General features: G+C 38.4%; 2 protein-coding genes across 2 annotated transcripts; both read right to left on the bottom strand.

Annotated features, from left to right (window-relative positions):
* Positions 1–318: 318 nt before the first annotated feature.
* hhat (hedgehog acyltransferase) lies at positions 319–17,617 on the bottom strand. Its single transcript, XM_084736365.1, has 12 exons — positions 17,478–17,617; positions 16,410–16,558; positions 16,251–16,315; positions 15,887–16,000; positions 15,601–15,795; positions 14,134–14,346; positions 13,474–13,651; positions 12,856–13,006; positions 10,707–10,742; positions 5,780–5,981; positions 5,108–5,252; positions 319–819 (listed from the first exon to the last, which is right to left on the bottom strand). The coding sequence occupies exons 2-12, from the start codon at positions 16,528–16,530 to the stop codon at positions 734–736; spliced, it is 1,506 nt and encodes a 501-aa protein (XP_084592491.1). The 5' UTR covers positions 16,531–16,558; positions 17,478–17,617; the 3' UTR covers positions 319–733.
* Positions 17,618–18,348: 731 nt separating this feature from the next.
* Positions 18,349–24,151, bottom strand: myoz1a (myozenin 1a). The gene is made up of 6 exons (XM_084736261.1): positions 23,936–24,151; positions 22,001–22,087; positions 20,682–20,869; positions 20,075–20,360; positions 19,221–19,383; positions 18,349–19,140 (listed from the first exon to the last, which is right to left on the bottom strand). The coding sequence occupies exons 2-6, from the start codon at positions 22,083–22,085 to the stop codon at positions 18,909–18,911; spliced, it is 954 nt and encodes a 317-aa protein (XP_084592387.1). The 5' UTR covers positions 22,086–22,087; positions 23,936–24,151; the 3' UTR covers positions 18,349–18,908.
* Positions 24,152–24,726: the final 575 nt, after the last annotated feature.

The following is a 24,726-nucleotide window of genomic DNA, read 5'->3' as shown; positions in this document are numbered from 1 at the left end:
TTTTTATATCCTCACAAAAAAATTGCTTTCGTCTACATTCCAGTGGGTAAATGTCATCTATTATTGTTACTGAGCTGAATTAAAAGCTAAAGTGTATTTCCTCTAAAGCCTATTACTAATACATCTCTTAATATTAGTGTCATTCTACTTCACCCTAATTACATCTGAAGAGGAAATAATGACATTGATCAGGTTCCTGCTGCTCTATTCAGTCTTCTCTGCCTACACTACGATGGTAAATGTGAAACTAACATTTCTCCAGCTTACCGCACCACTGAGCAATACCTTATCAGAGCAATATAACCAAGACAGATTCAGGGTCCATATTTTGTTTTATAGTTTCTTAGAATAATGTGATTCAGTGAAGCTTATTGAGTAGAAAACATGACACTGCCAAGGCTGCTCCTGGAAACTGCACTGAATTTACAGCTTTGCACTCATTCTATTACAGTTTGTGTGCTCTTAAATTACCCAAGTACATGAAACTCTCTCCTTAGCAAGAATCAACACTGATGCCTTGAGTCTTAGCTTACAGGCAGATTTCTGCCCGGTCTCGCCGGATGCGAAAAGTGGCTGCTCAGCTGCACTTCAGCCAGGTTTGGACGGGTTCTGTGGCTGCGAGCCAGCTTCGCCACAGAGAGTTTCTGGCTGGTGAGGACAAGGCACCGGACTCAGCAGGTTGTTCTGGTTGTCCGGTAGCAGGTAATCTCTCTCAATACAAAGTCAAGGTGACTCATGGTGGGTGAGAAGTCCACTCGAGCCCGATCTGAGCAAAGCAGTAGAGAAAAGCCAGCATTGGTGGGAAGATGGTAGACCAGCCTGAAATGAGAAGAAAAAGTTTTATCTGTAACAGGAGATATTTAGATTTAAAAGGAATTACATTGTAGATTTTATCTTGAAACGGTGCACATTTTCTGTTATAAATACAGATGAATTAAAATTAAATTAAACTAACTGCTGTGTACTGATGCTTTTCAAGGTAACTGCATTCTTTTACAGGAGCTACAGAGACAGCAGTAGTAGTAGTAGTAGTGTGTTCAGGTCTGTACTGTGTCGTGTTATGGTTATTGTGTTTTTCTATTTATAGCTGCTTCTTAGCGGGTCGAGCAGGCAGGTAAGGACAGCTGCATGCACCTCCTCACCGACTGGCTCGCCTCCAGATTATCTCAGTAACCTGCACCTGCACCCACAATGCTTTTCAATGGTCTATTCTTTTCTATTCATGTCAAAATCTAATTCACATACACACAGGCTGCTTTATGCACAGCTGTACTGTCAGCTTCCTGTCTGCAGAAGAGAAAGGTTACATGCACTGAGGATGGAGAAAACATTTTATTGACAGTTGCACAACACAAAACTTTAGTATGCAGAAAATTAGCATATTTTTTGTTTGTATTTGGCTTTAAAAAGAGTCTTGTTGGTGTTTTCTAGTAAATGCCAGCTAAATATTTATGTTAGTTTAATCACATTACACAAAATTTGAACCCATTTCATGCACATTTTTGTAATATTATGCATTTCTGGCATCTTAAATAATCATTCAAAGGCTTTTAGCCTGGGGCCCTGCATGCACCATGAGCACGCCTTGTCGTTGTGCCAAGACATCCCAGCGTTCAATCTTTGCAGGTATGTAAATTTCATTAACACCCTCAGTATGAAATATATATTCTCCTACCAGTCATCCAACTTTAGCTATTACTGACTTCAAACTAACAGAGTGGAAAGCAGAACTAAAAGGAAACACACCGCCAGCCAAGTGTGTCAGGTACTTGCAGTTTTGGATCGTAGCAGAGTTGTTTTCAGGCTCTGCCGTTCTAAAGAAAAGCACTCCTTAATACAACTTGGCAAAGAAATGGAGAACGGAAAAAGTTAAAGTTACACCAATTTATTTGAACCAGTTGCATGCTACTATGGCTCTAATCAACCACTTCTGTAATCACACCAATTTCTTTTGCCACTTGATTAACGGAGTACTTCGAGTTCAGACGAGGTGAAAAGGCCACTTGCAGAGAGGCAACTCAAAAGTAAATATAAAGCTGATTAGAGATCAGAGGGGCTGTGCTTCTAAAGTAAAGTAGAAACTGACAACGTGTAGGTTTAGTTCTTCCATTATCATTAGACTGATACAAACAAAGGACAACTCGTGTGGCTTAGAAAATTCAGAAACGTGTTTTTTTTTTAGCCATGCTAGTGGCATCACTCTAGCATCACTGGCATCACTCTGTCTGTCTGTCTGTCTGTCTGTCTGTCTGTCTGTCCACCACTTTGATCCAGGATTAAATATCTCACCACTGGAAGGACTGCCACGAAGCTTTGTTCCAACCCAGAGAATGAATCCTATAGATTTTGGTGACCCTTCTGACTTTTTCCTGTAGCACCACCTGGAGATTCATATTTGGTTTTGTTTTATCCGTTATATTCTGGACCTTTATTCTACAGCAGATCAATTAAATTTTATTTGATCAATCAGATTCTTAACAACCGATTAATTGGTCATTGTGATCATCCCTACAGTAAACTAAATATCTTGGGCAAAACAACACATTTGCAGATGCCATCTTGGGCTTTGAAGAAACACAACACTTTTCACCATTTTCTGACATTTTGTGAACCAAACAAATTAATGAATCTACATTAATTAATTAAGAAAAAAAAAGAATCAACATATTAATTGTCAGTGAAAATAATCCTTTGTTGCAGCCCTAATCAAGTCCCCCTCAGGATGAATTATGATTTCTGAACTTTTCATCTATTATCACACTGTAACTCTATGTAACTATTCACTTGATCTTAAATTGGGTCTATCAGCTGACTTGAGAAGATAACACACACATCCTCAGTCAACATACACAACTATAGACACAGTGTGATTAGAGATTTGTTTTTGTACTTGAGAGGTCAGAGTGCAATTACGCTTCTGCCTGCAACAGTAAAAATCCCAGACAGGCTGATTTAAAACCATTGATCTCATGTTAATGAAGAGAACCACAACTCTTCCTCTGTGGTTTATTGTGCAGACGCAACAAATAGCTTTTCTGGTGGATGCGTTTTAATTTGAAGCACAAAAACACAAGCAGTCAATGCGAGCAACACAATTATTAAAAGGTTTGTTCAATGTTTTATTTAAACAATTTAAGAAGCATAAGGCAGTGCCATCGTTATTTTTAGTTTTTTTTAAATGGTCCAGATGAATCATCATAAAAGCAAACTGAGATTACCTGTTTAGTTTCTAGTTCTGACACTGAATAATTCACAACAGAAATGGCATTTCCAAAACACCCTGCTCTTATTTTTAGGTTTCCGTTAACTTATTTACACTAAGTCTACAGTGTTGTGTGTGTGAAAGGGGTCAGGAGTGCTAGAAGACACATAATGTTAACGCACAATTTGCTGAACGCCTGCCAGGCTTACAAGATTTGTTTTTACTCTTATAAACCTTAACCTGGTGACAGGAAAGTCGAGCCAAAGCAGACTGACAAAGGTCAGCTGAGATGAAGGAGTGGGAAGAGTCCTCTCTAATACAGATGAGACTTACCACAGAACAAATCACTAATTTAATCTAAAACAATTAAACGATTCTCGCAAATAAGCGATGAATCTGCTGCATACATCTGAAGCTTTCTTACCCTCAGGTGTGTTTAAACTACAGGTTAAATGAACTTTCCATTAAATAAAAAAAATGTAGAGTTATCTGCCATCTTATCAGTATAGCCATGAAAAGCACGTAATTATGGATATCGGCTGAAAAAAATCCATATCTAGCATCCCTAGTTTTATGGCCTGCAACTTCATTGCTTTGACTCAGTCCCACAGCTCTCATTATCCTTGTTTCCAATGCGAAGGCTCTGATAAACAGACCGTACACCACCTGCCCAGCACACAGACCGAGTTAGAGACTAGTTGATGAATGTAGTGCAGTATTCTTCAGCTAAAAGAGTCTGATATTAACTTCAGGAGTTGGTGGAGACAAAAACAGAGCTCCAAGGAAAGTTAATATTTGTAGGGTGGTCAGAAAATCAATGCTAATAAATGCTAATATTGAGTTGTGTCTGCTCAGTGTGTAAATGGCCAACTGTTCACAGTGACTTCATAATGTCACTGCTGTGTTTAAAGCTTGTTTTGCTGTCCCTAAGTGGTCCAACAACAAAAAAATATGTATGTTACTTTAAAGCCACTACAAGAGGTTTTTAACTTGCTGTGAAAGTCTAATTTTATTACTGATGATTCTATATTACCTACATTGAAGCAAACGAGAACACCTGTGAGAAGAATGGTTATTTCTGTGTATTTGTCCTTAATGCCTGCCATCAGGTTGGAGTCTCCTTAAAATCAGATGAAACAAACTTGCCTTTAACTTTTTCCAAGCAAAGTTACAGTTGGACAGATTTTTTATTCAGATAAAATGTCATTTTTTGAAAGACTTTGTGGTAATTATGGTGGAAATGCTAGTGCTTTTAGTCACGGGGGTATCATAGTAGCTTAAAAATAAACTAAGAATTTTATTTCGGCATTAACTAATAGTTCTTTGTTAATAAATTATATATATTATTTGATGACCAGAACTGAGCTGAGCTCTGGGCAAGGACTCTGTGCACAACCCTGCAGCAAGTGCTGCTTATCATGTATAGAGAGGCGTCAGGAGGGCCTGCCATCTCGCTTTAGGTACAAAATGAGCCAAATAAAGACACAGGGAGCAAAACAGGAACTGGCACAACCATGAAGCAGATGTCTCTCCATTTGGGAGAGTTTGCCCATCCAGATGCATAAAATGCCCCAGTATAACCAGCAGTGCTTCAACATCCCCTGAAAATACTCAAAATCTACAGACAGCAGCATTTTTAATCATTTTATTATATTTTATTTATGACTGTTTTCCGCCTGTGTGAGCAGGCCTCTCTCTGACTGTTTCTTTAGACACACTATCTTTAGCTGCTGTCACCTCTGGATGAGAAATGTCCTACAATGCAACTTAACTGTCAAATTAAAAGGCCACATGACTGGCTCTCCACATTGGAAACAGATTTATAAATGCCAGCTGAAACAATCCTGCAAAAAAACAGAGGCACAGACAAATCCTATTGAGTGAGTGTTGTAGAAGGCAATTTACCTTGAATGAAGACACGTTTCCAGAAGATTCTGCCAACATGTATCCCTCCGAGGAACACCAGATTAGAGAGGATGAGCATGGCAGTGGAGAAGGCAGAGAGAAGGGCAATGCAACGTCTTTCCATCGCCGCAGAGAAATTCTGCTCCTGGGAAATCAGTAAATAAATAAGTAAATTGCAAAGGAACCACGAGAGATTTTCATCATCATTTTAGAAACAAAGAACAGCAAGACACCTGGCACTAATGAACTGTGTGACCATAAACTAGGATGGTTACACAGTATGTCATCAGACATTATTACTATTTCAAGAACATGAACCTTCTCCAAAGGCTGGAGGCCAAAGAAGCACGAATAGCCTGAATGTCTCTGCTGCTGCTGCTAATGTATTGGAAATAGACTTTTACTCACATTAATGTTGAGTGTTAACTGTAAATGCCAATTAGATGTGACAGGGTCTAACCAGTTTGTCTCCTGTCTGTACTTACTATAGCAGCTCCAGGCATTATCTCCTATTAAATCAGATTACATGACCCCTTTATTTCTAGCTACAGGAGACAATTTGTTAAGTCGACACTTTTAAACTGAATGGAATTCTATCTATGTACAGTTTTAATCTCTTTTAATCTGATGTTTTTGCACTTTCAGAGTTAAATTACTGGATTTCATACTTACGACAATGGAGTGAATAAAGGATGAAGAAAGGAGAGACTTCAGTCCGGTTTCCACCAGAACTCCAACCCAATTCATCAGGGCCCAATACTGTAGGTAGTCATGGCCACCGTGCCAGAGGCAGACGAATCCAAACGCAAGGCCAGACGAGAACATTTTGTAAAGATGACCATACCGTGAACCTCCCAGTGGCACATAGATGTACCTGGAACATGAGTATAAAACATTATACAAAATAAATCTTTAAATGCAATCAAAGTGAATAAAAATGTTCTGCCAAGAACCCCTTACAAGATAGAGAATATACCAGGGGAATCCATCACATATTTCCATTTACACTTCTACTTTTTTATGTGAAAGAACAACACAATATATTAGGAAGATACTGAACATGTACTAAAAGTATTTGCACCACATCAACACAGAAGGACCATGTAGAGAGAGCTAATTTCCACTTAAATGGGTGTCATGTTTTTGACTGACTTCAGGATGATTTAAATTTACATTTTAGAGATCTATATTGATAGATTAGAACAAAGTCCTACCATGATAATTTAAATAAAAAACTTAAAAAACTTTTCACAGACCCCCTGGCAGAGTGCCATGGACCCCTATTTGAGAGCCGCGGCTTTAAAGGACCAGTTCGTAGGATTTAGTAGCATCTACTGGTCAGCTTGCAGATTGCAAACACGTCGCCTCACCCTCCTCTTCTGAGCTTGTAGGAGAACGTAGGGTGGCTGTGAAACTTGCATAAAGCCTGAAAAAATCTATCTTGAGCCACATGACTGGTTCTCCACTGTTTGCTTTGTTTGCTCTGGACATTTCGTATCACAATTATCATTATTATCACGGTCGTGTCAAATTATGCTGTACATGTAAATGTACAAAAGGTCTGATACTCACACTGAAATTATTTCATCAGTTCTTTCTACTGAAAACCTCTCGATGATTTGAAATGACATCATCCTTTCATGATGTCAATGTTTTCACAGACGCAAAACAAACCCACTTTGCAGCTGCACCTGCGTCTGAGAGACTGTTGCTGACTATGGTTAGCTTTTGGATAGCTTTGTTTAGCTAACAAGTGTATTTATCGTAAAACAAATTATCATTTCATCCCTATCTGGGCTACTTTAGAAATGTGGTGGTGCAACATGGCAACCTCCATGGAAGAAGTTCCATGTCCTCTAGATATGAACATCTCATTCTAAGGTAATGAAAGCACAACAATTCTTATTTTCGGGTAATCATCTGCTACTGAAAACATACTTGAATATTATATTCCATCTCTGCCATATCCTGCCTATAAATCCCTGTAAATCTTACAACACTGGGCCTTTCAAGGGGATTATAACCTGTCCATCACAAGGAAAACAGCAAACAAATGATAGAATATCATAAATAAGTGATAATAACAGAAAAATCTAACAAGGACAGGACAGAGATGTACTGCAGTCAGTAAAGAGTGTAGATATAAAAAACAAAAGGGGGTTGAAAATGGCACCATAATGCACCAATGAATTGTTGTGCTGGTCACATAAATTATCGTGTCTTGTTCATTGATTTTTAATCAAATAAACATTGCTCAGACACCCAGTGCAAAAACAGAGGCACTCCAGGGAATATCAAATCCTTTCAAGTTTGTTAATAATGCTGCAACTGGGTTAATGATTCCTAAGTGGTTTCTGTGATTCACACCAAACCCTTGACACACGTTTGACCCACTTTCTAACATTTCAACATTTTGGTTAATACATTGAGGAGATTTTTTTTTTTATCAAACATCAACTATCTAACGCAAAACTTATTATTATGCTGTGGTTTAAATGAGATTACACTTCATGTGGTATAAAAATAGCAGCTGTATATTCATGTGAGAGCCCACTTGCTGTGAATAATATCCCACCAATCAGTGAAGAATGTGGTGCACTGCGTGAAGAACAATGGTCTCAGATACTGTGAGAACCCCATGTGTCCCAGAGGTACTGAGAGCCTCAACATACTACATCACTCCAACATGCTTCGAAACAAACATCACGTTCTGTCTAGTGTTGCTGAGCTGGGAACTAATTATCTCAGCCACCCTGTGGCTAATCAATGTTCCTGAAAGATGAGCCAGCATTTTCTGAGCCTTAAATAGAGTGGCCAGCTTGGTCATACTGGAGGATGAAAGTAGGTGCAAAAACAGATGGAGAGGAATCAGAGTGTTAGAGCGGGAGCAAACTGAATACCTAAACATACTGGGTACCTATCCATCTATTTAAATTATTTAGATGTAGCTGGAGTCTAAGCAGATGTTAATCAAAATATGGTAATTCTTAGATATACATTAATACCCTGGATAATTAGTGTGTTATCTAACACCTGACTACTGCAAGCAGACAGTGCAAACGACACACACACAGGTTTTATACACAATGTCAACTATTATTATTGGTTTCTGTGCTCTTAAAAAGATGCCGTGTACTTGATCTTCCTGGCTTTAAGTGAAACCAGAAGTTAAATACGGCACCCCAACCCCCCAAACCAACCTGATCCATGCCCCCCCACTTATCAGGATCTAAGATCAATCGCTCCCTCTCATATGCAGCTGTAATAACTCAATCAAACAGCTGGTAAGAGCTCTTTTGTTGGCCGATAGCTGCATGTGTATGAAACAGAGAACCAGAGACACGGTGGCACAGAGAGAAAAGCGTAATGGAATGGCGAAGAATGAGCCACTTAGCTGCCCAGGGAGACGAGGTGTCAGTGAGTCATGCGGAGCACATCATTTAACACCTACGCACTCATCTAGCGCTCTTCAGACAATTTCAACAGAATTTCAGAACTGCATTAAAACCTCTTTAAAAGCACTTTCACTAGAAGGAACGTCGGGGCATTGTGTCATGGGTATCATTTTGCATCTGCAGTAGGATAATTGCAAGTGATGCCATTAAGCGGGAGAAAACAATTTCCAATGGACACGGATTAAAATGGAAACTTGCATTAGCAATTTAAATCCCAAGATCTTTAGTAAATTAATCGGAGCCACTTTAACAGCCTGATATGCCACATTTCATTCTAAACTCATATTTAACATCTGAAGATCAGATGGACGTGTACTGTACACCGTCATACACGTCAAACAGTCAACACAACAGCTAATTAGCAAACAATAACTAAGACAAGGGAACCTTTTCACAGAGCATCAGTGTGTTTCCTGACAACCGTGCAACTGTAGTGTCGCCTTAATGTAGCAAAACGCGTCTACCAAGCGGACCATAAACCCCCAATAGGCTGCATTCAGCCGAGTGTGCATCATTAAAAGCAGACAAACTAATAATGTGCGTTGTCCAAACTACAAGTGAGCAAACACATAATGCTCCCATTACATATGCACATATTAAACAAGGAGGCATTTCTCCAGGGTGCGTAAACAGTAACACAACAGAAGAACTATTCACCAACAACATGCAACCTCATAATCATGAGAAAGCCTACATGCAAATGCAGCATCCTTGTCCATTATGATGAAACATGCAGGCAGACAGCTGGAGAGTGGCACCTTTTATTTTTTAAGGTCATTCAAGTACAGTCTCGGCAGGAAGTGAGCTCTTTAGGTAAGTGTGCAATAAATAACAGATACATTATGATCAAACACATGCAAATATGAGGAAATAAAAACTATGGATAGATATAAAAGTATATAAATATTATGCATGCACACAAATCTGAATGTTATTCAAGAATGCACAAATAATGCAATGAAAACAGATATTTCTTTGCTTATTAATTTTCCAGAAAAAATTATTTCCCCAATGAAATGCAGTAATATTCAGTCCTACTTTTACTTTTATCCAAGTACATTTTTACACATGAACATAATATTAATGTTATAATATTATCTTATGTTATTATAATATTAATATACATGTATAATATTTCAAATACTGAACTGTAGTCAGATCAGCACATCAAGACACAAACTTGGTATCGTTGCAATTTAAAGGAACAGTTCACCACAAAATCAAAAATACATATTTTTCCCCTGGCCTGTAGTGCAATTTATCCATCTAATTTTTTTTGGTGCAAGTTGTAGAGTTTTGGAGATATCCACAGAGATGTCTGCCATCTCTCCAGTATAATGGGACTAAATGGCACCTGTGGTGCTCAAAGCACCAAAAAATACAAAAATTCAAAACCAATTTCTCTTTCCAAGTATCCAGTTACTTCCTATAATCCATAGACATTGTTATGAGCAATTTCAAAAGAACTACTTTTATTTCTGCAGTGGAATCTACCGGAACTACTTTCTTTCTAGCAGAAAGCGAAGAGCCATTTAGTCCCATTATATTGAAGACAAGGTAGACATCTCGGCCGATATCTCCAAAACTCAGCAACTCAAACCAAAAAAATCTTGATGGATAAGCAGCACTACATGCCAGGGAAAAAGATGTACCTTTGATTTCAGAGTGAACTGTCCCATTTTTCAACTGAATTATATTTTTCTATCTGTATAGAGTTTCCATTTTTAATTCAAAACAGAATCTTTCAAATTATAAAACTTTTTGGGATGAAAAGTACAGCCTGAGGAAGTGGTAATATATTCAATAATTAATTATATCTCAATATTAAATCAACTTAATGCTTTTAATGTTTTCCATTGCCAATGAATATTAGGTGACTTCTAGTCTAATCCACGTCCGCTCTTCTATCCGAATACAGATACAGATAATTTTGTTGGCTGAAGAGATACAAATAATGATGTCTGTGCACCTCTAATAAATACATGTGTAGATCCACACAGATAAAATAGATTAGATAGACAGCCAGATTAGACAGACAAATAGACAGACTGATATTTTAAGAGCTATTATTTGGTTTAGATTACATTTTTAGTAAGCATTAACATCTGAATTAGTCTGTCCACTGCTCTTGAAGTGCCTCTTACCTGATGAGCCATCGATACAGACCCTCGTCAAAGTGCCTGAGAGAGAACCAAAAAAAAAAAAAGGATATCTGAGTCACTAATTTGCATAATAATATAACACTGAGTAAGAAACACCTGAGCACTGGGCTTCATGTATACTGAGGCATGTGCACTACGTATGATGCATGCGTGTGTCCTTGTCATTTAGAAGATTAGAAAAGACATTTTGTTTTGTTTTTTTCCTCTCGCAGCCTATAAACCGAAGCCGTTTCGTCAATGATGTCAGCGGACAGCTTTATGCATTCCATCAATGTTGTGAACATTGGCCAGCTCAGCACACACAGGCTGGATTGAAGTGCATCGGTGTCAGCACATTGGTCAATCTAGTGGACAGCCGGTGCATTTTTTACTGCAAAACCAAACACACAGCCTTCCATCTCAATTTTATGTGCTTTAGCTTTCTCTAATGTTAATTACATTTAGGGACAAACAGATTGTGCTGTAAAAAAGTGACGCGACGCTTTAATTTTGCAATATTAACATGAGGTACACCAGATTTTACTCACTGTCAAAAATGTGTTTTTTATTGTATATTATAAGGTTTGCATTTAACTGCATGATTGTTCAGTCTTAACCTTGTTCATACACACAGCTGCCAGTTTATTAGGAACCCCTATCTTTAACTTAGGTAGTGTACGAAAGCTATAAATCCTCCCTTCAGGAATGTTATAAGGGTCAGTTCTTGTTGAAGACTGATTTAAAGAGGTGTTAATTCAACTTTATGACCACTGTTTATACTATTCAATTTTTTTCACAGTCTTCACTTTATTTTTTGCCTTATATTTATCATTTAAGTGCTATATAAATGCACTTTATTATTATTATCATTATTGCATTGGAGCATATAGGCCTAGTTTCTGATGCTGCAAACTGTTGTGCCTTATACAAAGAGATGTTTCTGTTACTTAGACAACCCTCACTGATATAAATGGGGTGGACCAAAAAATAGAAACACCTGTCAGTGTAATGCAATACAGTTCAACAGCACCACAAACTACAGCCTCCAAAATAACCATTGAGTTGAATCGACATCTCCCAAGATGCTTTGGAAAAACTGATAAATTATAACCTCCATGAAGGCAGGATTTATTTACTGCTGCATTAGACTGAATATCTAATAATACTGGCAACTGAAAGTATATTAGCAGCCAGAGGTATTTTTCTTTGTTCTTTGTGATGCACACCACCTCAAAGCTAAATGTTAAACACAAATGAGGCAAAACGTTCATTGTTGCATATACCTGAATGACCTGATATGGTTTTCAAAGCGGTGGAAACTTTGTTGTCTGTAGCCTTTTTGTATTTGAAGTCTTGTGGATGAAAGTGCTCTATTCCTGTATAAGGAGCACTGCAATGTGTGTGTTTATTAACTTGAGCAATTGTGACCCCTTCAGCATAAACCAGGCATAGTCTTCTTCATTGCTTTGTAACAAAAGTGTGAAGTGAGCTTGTTAATTGTAGCAATTATCATGAAATCTATTTTTAAACGTCCACCGTTTGTGGAAGTAGGTGTGACATAAATATCTCAATATGACGTGTGTGTGACTACAAACTCATGCTAAACCATCAATGACTCGACCTGAAAAATAAATTGGAATTCTCTTTCACACGGTTACGCTGGATGGTGTTATTTAGTTACAAATCTGTATTCAATCTTTGGTATTAGATCCCCTTTAAAACACAAAGACACACATTTCTGATCGTCATTCCTTTTGGTGATTTTAACATGTGGGCTGGTTTTGTTTTGTTTCATGATTTACTTTGTTGTCTTTGTTTGCTACTAGCCTGTTTTTCTTCCAGAAAGACAAGACGTGGACTGTGAATGTAGGAATGCTCCAAGTGAACAAACCATTTTAGCTTGAGTCTGAGAGAACAATACAATGTTCCAGGTGCAGAGGTGACCTGTTTTTCTGATTGCCAGTAATGACAGAAGATGAGACAATTTGCTGTGACCAGTCTTATTGCCAAAGCACAGAAAGCACTTAAGGCACTCGACCTTAAATTTACGTTTTCCTCAAGGATACAAGGAATGTTATGCTGCAAAGATCAATATAAAACTGTATTCACGTAAGTGGTATGAACTGGTGGTGGCTGTACTCTATGATCTTACCTCCACATCCCTGTGAAGCTGTACATGATGCTGACACAGCGAGGGAGCTTCGGGGGAACTAGTTTATCCAAAGTAGCCAGCATGGATGGAAACCCAAAAAGCACCAGATACTTCACATAGAAGAACTGGACGAGGGCCAGGGCCAGACCACCTATGACAAGACGAGAAGGAGATGTTAAAACTCATATATTTAAAAGACAAGTTCTACACTTTCCAAAGAGAATTTTTCTGTCAAGTAAATTTTAGGTATGCATGCAAAATTTACAAATTAATAGACAGTATATGACCCAACTGTTTATGCCATTACTTTGTGAAAAATGTAAAAGCAAATGAATACTTGTAAGATACTAATTCTGTCACTTAAAAATAAAATATAAATAAAATCACACTACAAATCATGATGACTGGATTATAAATCAAGGCCAGTGAGTGAGTCCACAATCAGCATATGAGATGAAATTTTAGACCCAACTAAATCCTGTGCGGTAACGTGTTTTTCACATTCTGAATCTCAAAAACATCTTCAGCGTGTCTGAAGTGGCAGGGAAACATTACAGATGAAACTCAGTGTTATGCTGTACTTGAAAGCACAAAAATGCATACAGCACAAAGACTTACCCAAGGCCCAAGGAGGAAGAATTTCTAAGTAGGTCTCATTAGACTGGATGGAGTGCATGTACATGACATGGATCATGTATTCTGCAATGCACCACCACAGGATGATCCGTCCTGATCTGAGCACCAAGTATCTGACTGCAGATTCACCCCTGTCACTCTCCTCGGCTGGCCTCCGCATCTGCAAGTGTAGAAAGTGAGCGTGTTGAAGCTTCTTCATAACAGGTTTGAGGTAAGAGGTCAAGGGCAATGAAACATGAATTGTTAGCAAGCTAGCTACTGGCTCATTTATGGAGAATAGTGGCAGTAACCAAAATATAATGTAATACAACTCTTCAACAGAATAATGTTAAATTACACCAAGTCACAATCTCTCCCTCTCTCTCTTTTTGTAGCAAACAATAAATAGACATCATGTATAACAGGCAGTGCTTTGCATTTTATTTGACTCTTATAATTCTGTAAACTTGAAACCAGTACAAGAATAATTGATAAAAGTCATTGTAAATAAGCATTTAGTTGCTTGTAAATGGTAGCTATTTTGCTACAAATCTGAAAAATTGTAAATAGTCCATTGCTCATGTTTTGCTATGGCAGAACAAAAGAGAATTTTAGACTACACTGCAGTTTAAATTCAGGAGTCGCCTTAGTTAGGTCTCTTACCTGCTCAACATAGTCTTTGTATGTGATAATGGGTCCATTGTAGAAGAAAGGATGATAGAAGGTGTATGATAACAACCAAGAGAGCTGCACAACTCCACCATGGTTTAGAGGGCACCAGCAATGCTCCAGGCTGAAGCTGATGAAGCGTAGACCACAGACGGCATCACTGAAGAGTAGCAGATAGTACTCCTCCTCGGTCTGATACCAGCCTCTCTGTGTAATACAGAGGGAAGGCCAATTATTTTTATGACACAGTCCTGGGGAATCCTTATACGAACAGTGATGGCTTGACACTAAATTTAGAGAAGCTTTAAAAAAACTATTTGTTTAAAGACACAGACCAAAATGAGAAGATCAGCAGATTACAGCAGGTTGGACAACTGATTTTAAAAATCTGTCAGCATGTACTAATGAACACATGCTTACGACAACTTTTTAATGAGGTCTGCAGGAGCATCTTTGCTTTCAAAGTCGTGCTTGAAGACAGGACTCAACTGTATGCAGTTGTGTGTGTGTGTGTGTGTGTGTGGAGGGGAAAAGGCAGATTTTTAGAAGCATGCACGGGTCTGTCAGGTCTTTTTACTCACTAAATTCAAATTTCTAACCATTGTGAGTGGAGCATACCTGCCTGGCTGTAACCACGCTTGATGTGTCAGATACTGTGCATTTAAAGAGATCTTTAGATCATGGGAATATAACGTAACCATCGAGAAATATTAAGAGCCAGTGTCCATCAGTACATTCATCATTAGTGTAGAAATGAATGGAACTGAGTTCTTAAACTAATATTAAAACTGAATTTCAAAATTTTTTGGCCTGTGATTCATTGTGTTTATCATTATGTTGTGATAAAGAAAAGACAAGTTAGTAAAATCTCTTTTGTTGCAGTTAGTCTGATTTTTTCAGTGTAATAAATGCTTGGCTGTAAGATATGAAAACTGTTACTGCTGCTCAGTGGTAGGTATTAAAATACTTGATGATGAAAATGGTGCTTTTTGCCTTCTAATCCTCAGAAATACTGGAAATAGATATATAAATTAATAGAAATAAATTAATAGATATGCTTAAAAAAAACCCACACCACTTCAACTTTTATCTTGTGGTATGGACACAGAATAATGGAGACAAGTGGCCAAATGGCTGCATGTCCCCTTAGTATCTTGTGCCCTCTTGTGTTCTTTGCAAATATGACATTTTGTCATAATCAAGTAATTCTCAAAATTGTCTTATGGTAAACATATAAAAATGGAAAATGCATAAAATGTAGTATTGATGCAGATGCATATCATGTGGCTCTTGTTTCCCTTAAATCATCAGTTTGTGATTCTGTATTTTTGACCTACTGTAGCAAATATTTTAAAGAAGATTTGACTGATTCAAATGTGTACAGCAAAGTGTCTATTTAATGGTCTGCTTCATTCTTTTAATACAAGACAAAACAAGTATAATCCAAGTGATACAACCCACCTGGATCTCTTGAAGCGGTCGTATGTGAAGTGTGGACAGGAGCAGCAGGTTACAAGCCCATGACAAAGTAGGCTTTCGCAGTTGGGCAACTGAAAACGACAGGCCCAGATGTACCAGCAGCACACTCACACCTTTAATCCCCAAAACACTGTTGGCTGCCAAAAGGCCGTATATTGTAAGTGCTGGCACCCTAAACTGTTGACAAAACATCAAAATGAGTCGGCTTGAACATCTTCCACCTAATAGCAATATTCCACTAAACAGTGCTGTTGCAGTCACTTCCTACCTTGGGGTAAAAGATGCTGGTCAGTCTTGATATCACGCCATGACCAATCAGAGTCCAAAGCAAAGACCTCTTAGCCCATTCAGTCCAGAAATACCACTCAAAGTCTGATGGATCCTGACAAAAACAACTAACGTCAAACACACACCTGAAGTCCGCTGAAAATAAGTCTTTTAAAAACTTGAAAAAACTGAAATTGAAACAAAACAGAAAGACATTTTTAGAAGTTTTTTTTCAGTTTCCGTGACACATAAAAGCTTAAATTGGGACTGTCACTTTGGATTTACAACTTTACAACTTTCTGTGAGCTGCAACATAATGTTTGTTCAGCCTAGGCTTTGAATCACAATTTCAATATTGAACTTACCCTTTTAAAACCTTTAAGAAGGCCCTTTTCCAACTGCAATTCCCTCTGTAACCCTGCTTCATGCTCTGAGGTACAAAACAGGAAATAAGTTTCACCTCTCTTTGCTGTTTCTTCTCAGTTCATTGAACAAACATACTGACATGTGTCCATCTACCTTACCTTTGGAGAACCTGTGCAGTTGGTAGAAAGAGTACAGATGAGAGCCAAATGACAGCACCCAGTATGCAAGGATCTCTGTCCATGGCAAGGCTGCCAACTGGGCCTTCGATTTAGAGGTCATCAGGCAAATTCACTGTGCTATAGTGCACCTAAAACAGTGTCATTGAAGTAATTACATCATATCCACAGTCACTGGCAATAACATTGAGTTATTTTTACACACTTAGATGTGAAAGTGACTGATTATATTTATACAAATATATTCTGCTTTTAATAACGTTCCTTTTTAAGTTAGATGGAAGTCTCAGAAACTGTCATCCTACACAAGAACGCCTGCACAGATTTCTTTATCGAATGAAAAAATAATCATCATATTCATCACAATGCTAATCTAAGTATAATACACCATACTGAAAAATCTCTGCAAACCCCAGCAGAGGTAGCAAATAGCAACACTGGCCGTTCTAAGTTTAATATTATATGCTATTTCTATCGTATTGACTGAAGTGAACTTCGTGAGATTGTGTTAAACCGCTGACAAATCGCATGCACTGTCGTCGCTGTGTCTAGAAAGGGAACGCTTGATTCGCGAAACTCTCGCGAGATTTCTACGCGTTATTATTTCATTTTCCCAGCCACGTAGTATGATCTAAATACGTTTTAAAATGTGAAAATGCTGTTGTTGAGCTCTAGGTAGGGTTACGGACAAAAACGTACAGAGTTGGGTAAAGACCGTGGTGCGAGTCAAAAAGATCACTCTCGCGAGATCTTTCGTGGGTCTGGAGTTCTCTTGTAAACAAGAGTGTAGACCAAATCATATGTATCAAACGGGCAAAGTAAACTATCCTAGCCACCAGCTCCGGTAAACAAACCAGATAACGTTACCAAACATCGTTTTATCTCGACTACGACGAGAACACTAGACCCAGTCCGCACGTGTTTACGAGTGATTTGTTCTATTCCCACATCTTTAGGTCACCTGAAAACTTCCATAAGCTATCCTATTCCAATGGCAGTTAGCTAACGTCAACTAAGCTAGCTAATCATTTGAAGAAGCTGCTGTGTTACCTAATAATACCGGGCTCGCGTCCATTGCGATGCTGCAAATTGTAGACTGCAATGTCTGACAGCGGCTGGACTGTAGAGACATATCGTTAGTAGTGAGTACACACCGGCATCCAACAGTCAAAGGTAATGATTTTTTCTTCTTTATGCCTGTTTCACTCTTGAATTCTTGCAAACAACTTTTTAGAGCATGGCCGCCCCCAACTGTACGGGAGGAGGAGGTAGAAAGTACTGCAATTTAATATTACTGTTAATTAATGCTGCTCTGTAGTTGTAACACTTCATTATACTGTAACATTGAAAGCTATAGATAATTCGACTCGATTTTTTTAATCAACTGATTAATTGATTCCCAGGATTTTTTTTTTTCTGTTTTGAACTGATGGATATTCACTGTCTTGCTGACTCTAGTATGACTGCAGCTAACAATTATTGTCACAGTCGTTTAATCTGTTGATTGTTTTCTCAATTAATCAATTAGTTGTTTGGTCTATAAATTGTCAGAAAATGGTAAATTGCCCAAAAGCCCAAGATGATATCCTCAAATGTCTTGTTTTGTCCATGACCCACAGATATTCAGTTTACTATCATTGAGGAGAGAGAAACTAGAAAATGTTCACATTTAAAAAGCTGAAATCAGAGAATTTTTACCTTTTTTCTCAAATAATGACTCAAACCCATAAATTGACTATCAGAATAGTTGGAGATTAATTTAATAATCAATTTATAATCGATTAATCGTTGCAGCTCTGGAATCTAGTACAGATTATTATTAGCAAGACACTTGCTTCACACTATCATTTGAATATTAGATTATCATGATTTTGACACACAAAATTATTTACCTTGACATTTTAATCACTCTACAAGAGGATTGTTACGCTTTGAAAGGGTTTATTGTGGAGAAACTGTGTTGTACAGTAGGTCAATGGATCAGACTATGCATGCATCCTGCATTAGACAGGTTTGCAGGTTTTTCATAGCAGAATCTTAACAACAAAAAAGCCACTGGGAAATAACAAATATGGTAACAAGTTAACATCAAGACAGCGTGAACAACAGTAACATAACATAAATCTGTCCTTCATACATGGTTCATTCTTTCATCACTGACAAAGTCTGCAACTTCTCACCAACTTTTCTGACAAATTTAGTTGAGTGTTTACACTCAACTTATGAACTTAACAAATAAACGTTTGATGTTTCATCTCCCCTTAACATCTATAGTTTGTTTCTTTGCCTTACAGTCAAATACAGAGCAAAATAAAAACATGACCACAATTCATGTACGCTTTCAGTTATCCACACTGAGAGATTCAAATTCATCAATATAACACTTAATTGTAAGCTCGTCTATTGTGTGTGTGCATGCATTCATGCTTGCATTTGTGTATGTCTGTGCACAGTGAGTGTAATCACAGTATGGATATTTTTTCACAGCTCGTCGGTCTCTCCATCAAAGGGCACAGCATCTGTCTCCATATGAATGCTGCTGGGCTCACTGCTGCCCACCCAGCCAATAGGAGTGCGGTTGAAGGAAGGCCGGCAGCCGATCTCCTGTTGGTACACTACTGCGGGTTCAGGCTCCTCTTTCGCCTCAGTTTCTGGCAGCTGGAATTTCAGGAACTGGTTGGCCTTCTCAAAGCCGCCATAGGGGATGGCACACCTACCAAAGCAAGGTGAGAGGGTGATTAAAGCCCTGGTTTGTTACAAATTACTTACAAAGTCAGGCATTGAAGGAAGTACCTGTTGAAACATTTCCACTTGGGGAAGTCCTTATGCTGAACGGGACCAGGCATTGAACCTTTCAGAGTAGCTAACAGGTTTTCATCACCCTTCATGGCCTTCTCCCATGGCGAAACATAGGTCTTAATGTGGAGGTGCTTCTTAGCATCATCCTTTGCACCTCCTGTGAAGAAAACATCCACGGCTAGAGCATATGACACACTTGACTGGAGTTAGTAGAGGTGTAACGATACATCAATCTGGATGCAAAGTGAACACATCAATCATTTTGGGAAATACTCTCATTTACTCTGTTACTAAGCTTTAGATAAAAACATGTCTGTATGATAAATATGGGGCTAGCTGGTTAGCTTAGCACAAAGACTGGAAACAGTGAAACAGCTAGCTGGACTCCAAAAATTAAAATAAATCTTCCTACCAGTTAATCCAAGGTTCACAAATTATCATATAATTAGTTTGCTCAATACATGCAAAGTGTAAAAAAAAAATACAGTGTGGTGTTACAGAGGTTATGTGTCAGACTATTTCTTGACCAGATATGGTGAGAAGTTAAATTACTGGATGTCAGCAAAGACAACATTTGCTGTGTTAAGTGTTAAGTTTGATTTAAAGTATTAAGTTACTCTTTGAGATGGCTTTTTTCTCTTATTTGTGTAGTGTGTAGTCTTAGATTAGAAATGTACTTATTCAATAATATCTTGCATGTGCTTTATTTATTTATTTATTTGTTCATTTTATCATCCATCCATTCATCCATTGTGAATGGTAAAGTCAAGCAAAATCAAACACATCTCAGAATATATTTAGTGAATGCATATTTATATATTTAAAATGGCCGAAAAATTCATACCCACCTTTTAGTGAAGACCACTCACTAGCTCCTTGTCCTTGTTCACCTTTTCCGTGGTCACCCCCACCCAGTCCTCCTGCACCTCCTGCACCTCCTGCTCCTCCTGCGCCTCCTGCTCCCATTGCACCTTTACTTCCAGGCTTTGGGGGAGGCACAGGGGCCCCTCCTCCGGTATGTAGCCCTACAAAATGCAGCTGTCCAGAATCTTTGCTAAGAAAATGCCCACCAACATTTATCATCTGACCTCCCATCTGACCACCCAGGCCTGGAACAAACTTCTGGAGGTTGTCCTGAAAGAAATATGATAAACATAACCAATCGTATGACACATAGCATATTCACCTATATTTTCTGATAAACCATTTCTCATTTTCTTGAAGCTCTAATCTAATCTAGCTGGTATGATTGACTAGTAACACTCTAAGGCCAAGGGTTTAATCATCATTGTTCAAGATGACTTAAAAGTAAGTATCAAGTCCATTCACAGCCTTCCTAGTGATAAGAATAAAATGTTTTTTCAAACATTGACAAATTTCTCCAGAGACTTTAGGGATATTTGATTGTTTCTGTGCAGTTTCAGAAAAATGATTCTCAATGAACTATGCTCTCACCATAGACTCACTACTGAAGACGTCAGGGTTGTTCTCGTAGATGAACTTCTCCACTCTTTGCTGCCTCATCTTGAACATCTTGGAACCTCGGTTCTTCAGCAGGGAAAGCTCTTCCAGCATGATGTCTTTGGGAGTCCTGATCTTTGTTCCCAAGTCGAACTCCGATGCCTCTGGCTCCGACTCGTACTCTAGGTAAGGGACACTTAGAAACGTCTTAATGTGGAAACAGAATTTTACTAAAAAGTATGAAAGGTGTAAATCTTAAACTTTTTCTGATAGATTTAATCATAATGGTCAAAAAGATTTGTTTTCTCAAACAAAGATGCTTTGTTTGTCAAGGACTGGGATCTGCAAAATCTGTAAATTATCATGTCTGATGATGCTTGATTACTTAACTGACATAATTACAGTCCCAAACTTTGGGAAAACTTTCAAATGTTTGCTTATTTCATGATGCCTACAATATTTCCTCATCTTCTCTGTCTGTGCATTTGTATGCATATATTCCTCCTGAAATAATGCAAGTTTTGCATTTCATTACACTTGCAAATTCATAGGTAAAACTATACAGGAGCCATAACTGCTATATTAAATTATATAGATTGCATCCCTTTTTAAGGTGAGTCGTTTCTTCCCACCCCCACCCCATCTCAGACTTGAAGCTCAGGCAGTTTGCCTGCAGGTTCACGGACACTAAACAGAAGTGCAAGACAAGCATGACATTATATATTGATTCTGACAAGTGAAGAAGAAGTCCCACACTGTAAGTTGATCAGCTGTTTATAACTGTCAATTCTCTGTCAATGTAAAACTAAAGACGTTTTTCCTGAAAATAAAGGCACACCACTGTGAAAATACTCACTCTGGAATTGGAGTTCAGTGATTTCCTGCCTTACCTCATTAACATATTGCTCACTTTAACCGTTATAAACATCTACTCCTTGTAAAAGATTGTTAATAATTTCTTACAACTCATAAATACAAAGAAACTCATTCAGTGAACATTCAGAATTTATTTGAACTAATGCACGAGTGTGTGATATATATAACATATTTCTCCTTTAACTAAACAAAATCAACGCAGAGTTCTAAATATTTAGAATTGGGTTATTGACTTTTACTCTTGTTTTGTTACTTTTATTTTTAATTTTTACTTGTACTGCAGTCATAACTATGCTTAACTTGTAAGATAAGTGCCCCACCTACAGAACCTGTAACCTATCATCCATCTATTTATGTATTCCGTCTTTATATGAAAGAGCTGCACTGAGTATATGGAAATTTGGTTTCGTATTCATGTAATTTCATGCCAGCCTTACCATCTTGAGTGATATGTGATAGGTCAGTTATGATCTTGGAGAGCTTTTTCCGCTTGTTTAGTGGGGCAGGTTTTTCCATAGGCATGGCTGGAGGTTCAGGAAAGAGCACAGTGTAAGCAGCAACAATACAGACATACAGAAAAAAAAGTTGAACATGCACTCTTTCAACAAATTCAGTGATAGATGTAATTAAAGTGAACCTTTTTTTCACAAGAGACAAAAAATGTAATGTCAGTGTTTCTGCAGAAAATATTTAGTTTTTAAGTTATACATTTACTATGAATATCATTTTTTTTTCTGTTTCAGCATATTTGATACAAAATGAAAGTACATCAAAGTGAGACATTAACAAGAAAAAAATAGAGCAAACAATGTTTTCAGTGCAGCAGCTTGAGGATGCTTGATGTCATGAGTTAGATTTTAACATTATATTTAATGTAACAATGTTGTTATTCATAAGAAATAATTCACAGTAATATGACGCTAAATCTGCAAGTTCAGACTATGGTTGAAATGCACTGAAGGGAATGTTTTTGCTTCAGTTTTAAGATACATTTCACACAACTAAAAGAAACTTGAGCAGATGGTTTGCGATTAATTCTGACCATTGCAACAACCCTTCAACATGAACACCTATCCAATCATCAACAAGTCCTGAAAGTCGATCCACAGGATCTGAACATATCAGACAGACAGACATCATGGACCCTGCTCATTTTTCAAGTTCAAGGGGGATGTCATTGCCCACAGATTCTTCACATTCCCCAGTGAAACAGATGTCTGCACCAAAGGAAACATATAGCATAATGTGTATTCCAGTCTTGTTTGGGGACACGAGATCTGTGCACAGCCTCAGTCAACATAAACAGAAGCACAGTGTGCTTCAGGCAGAAACTGGTGATCAATGCATTCCTGTGCTTTTTTACTGCAGTAAAAAGTAAAGGCCTCGCGATCAAAAATAGGATCTGATCATATTCCCCAATCTGCAGCTTGCATGAGAACATGTAGGCGGGGGAAGTGGGAGTAATACTTTCCTCATCTGTCGCGATATCAATCTCTGTTGAAGCCTATTAACATTATCAACCAAATTTCTTACAACCTGCGGTGCCTCCCTAGTCTGATTCTCGTTCTTACATTATCTTGTGTGTTTATTTTACACTGTGTTTTTTTTTAATCTTCCTACATTCATATGACGCTGTCAGCTCTCAACAGTTTCTTTAAGGCCCAGTCAAGTGGCAAAACATCACATCACATCTACTGGCTGTAACTCAACCCACTGCAGCTATTTTTAAAAGCCATTTCAAGCCAAGACATTTTAGCGACGTGTAATGGCGTCATACGACTATCAAATGGGCTTCACACAACTCTTAAGGACACAATACACACCTCCAGAAAACAATTCTAAGTGTATGTTTGAACCTGTCTCAAAACAGGAGGGAGATCTACAAGCAGTTGTGGATGTTAACCAGGAGGGTTTTGGGCACAGATTTAATTGCCTTAAATAACTGCAAGCTTAGGGACCCCTTGCGATCAGATTTACCACCCCCCTGTCAGGGCTTGGTAACACTATATAAAATCTCTCTGCAACGCCTACAGAGAGGGATGGTCAGCACATTCACCCATTCCTTTGGTCATTTTAAGACGTACTGTACCAAGAAAATCTAAAAGCAGCAAAGTGACTCCAAGAGCCATTTTATTTAAATCGTTGGTAGAATCAAAAGCATTTTCATCAAGAGCAAGCAATACTTTGGTTGTGTTGAGTTGTTGAGGTTATCTTCCGTTATTTGCCCAAGAATAGCTGCACCACGCACAGAAATTATGATTGTTGCAGATTTTTATTCCTTCTCCCCATTTGTTGCAGTAGCCAGAGTTTAAATCCAAGCTGTTGGTTTATTAGTAGAACAAAGCACGCCGATGAGATGCAGACCCACTCACCGGGTTTTTGTTGTAATCCTTGGAGGAGAGACAGACCTATAAATACCAAGCAGAGAAGAGGAGACCCAATGCTGGTGATCTCGATCACAAGTTTACAAATCCCTCAGTGCCTCTGACCCTACTAGTGGCTGGACCCAGGTCCCGGGAAGTGCAAAACTCAGATGGCAGATCTTCCAGAGGGTTGGGGTTGTGGGTGGCAGCAGTGTTGGTGTCAAGACAGCAGGAGGAGGAGGGTGAAGTTAGGAGTATGAATAGGGATTCAGTGGGGGGCGATAAGGCGGGGGGAGAAATCTCTGTTGGCCAGCTGAAAGTGCTGATGGGGATATTAAGGGAACAAAATCATTCTCACAGATGGTTCAGAAGACTATATTTAGTAGCATAGAAAGGAGAGGAACAGAACTCAGTTATAAGATAACCTCAGAGGACTCTGGGGTGTGTTTGGGCCACACAGGACTGAGAGTGAGGGCGAGTAGAGTATGTACAAGTGCGCCGTGAAAGTTTAAGGTTAAGCATGCTGTATGTGTGTATATTAAGGCCATGTCAGTTTTGTGTTTCAAAGTGGGAGTGAGCTCTTACTCCCTACCTTACTCTAACCTGACACTAGATTGTCACATTTTCAGTTTCTCTGATGCATCAACTGACTGGACATGATGGATATGTGAAGACAGAGCTGTCAGATCCTCTAGCAATGTTTGCATAGCTAAAACAGCTTATGCAAGCATATGTCAAAGTACTGGAGAGCATCCAAAGGCCAATAACCCATAAGATTATGCATGTCTTGTCCTGCAGTA

This window comes from Lutjanus erythropterus, chromosome 14, assembly GCF_056507025.1.
Source record: "Lutjanus erythropterus isolate fLutEry1 chromosome 14, fLutEry1.hap2, whole genome shotgun sequence".
Classification (NCBI taxonomy): Eukaryota; Metazoa; Chordata; class Actinopteri; order Lutjaniformes; family Lutjanidae; genus Lutjanus; species Lutjanus erythropterus.
This window is presented reverse-complemented; position numbering and strand designations above follow the sequence as displayed.

Bases quoted from the DNA above. Each gene is read 5' to 3' on its own strand.
- hhat (XM_084736365.1), bottom strand. From the start codon at position 16,530: ATGACCTCTAAATCGAAGGCCCAGTTGGCAGCCTTGCCATGGACAGAG. The intron at 5,253-5,779 runs GTAAGTATGAAA...CTGATTTCCCAG, and splicing joins CCTTTATTCACTCCATTGTC to GAGCAGAATTTCTCTGCGGC. The intron at 820-5,107 runs GTAAATTGCCTT...TTCTCATTTCAG, and splicing joins GAAACGTGTCTTCATTCAAG to GCTGGTCTACCATCTTCCCA.
- myoz1a (XM_084736261.1), bottom strand. From the start codon at position 22,085: ATGCCTATGGAAAAACCTGCCCCACTAAACAAGCGGAAAAAGCTCTCC. The intron at 20,361-20,681 runs GTGAGAGCATAG...TATTTCTTTCAG, and splicing joins TCTTCAGTAGTGAGTCTATG to GACAACCTCCAGAAGTTTGT. The intron at 19,384-20,074 runs GTGGGTATGAAT...TTTTCTTCACAG, and splicing joins TGAGTGGTCTTCACTAAAAG to GAGGTGCAAAGGATGATGCT.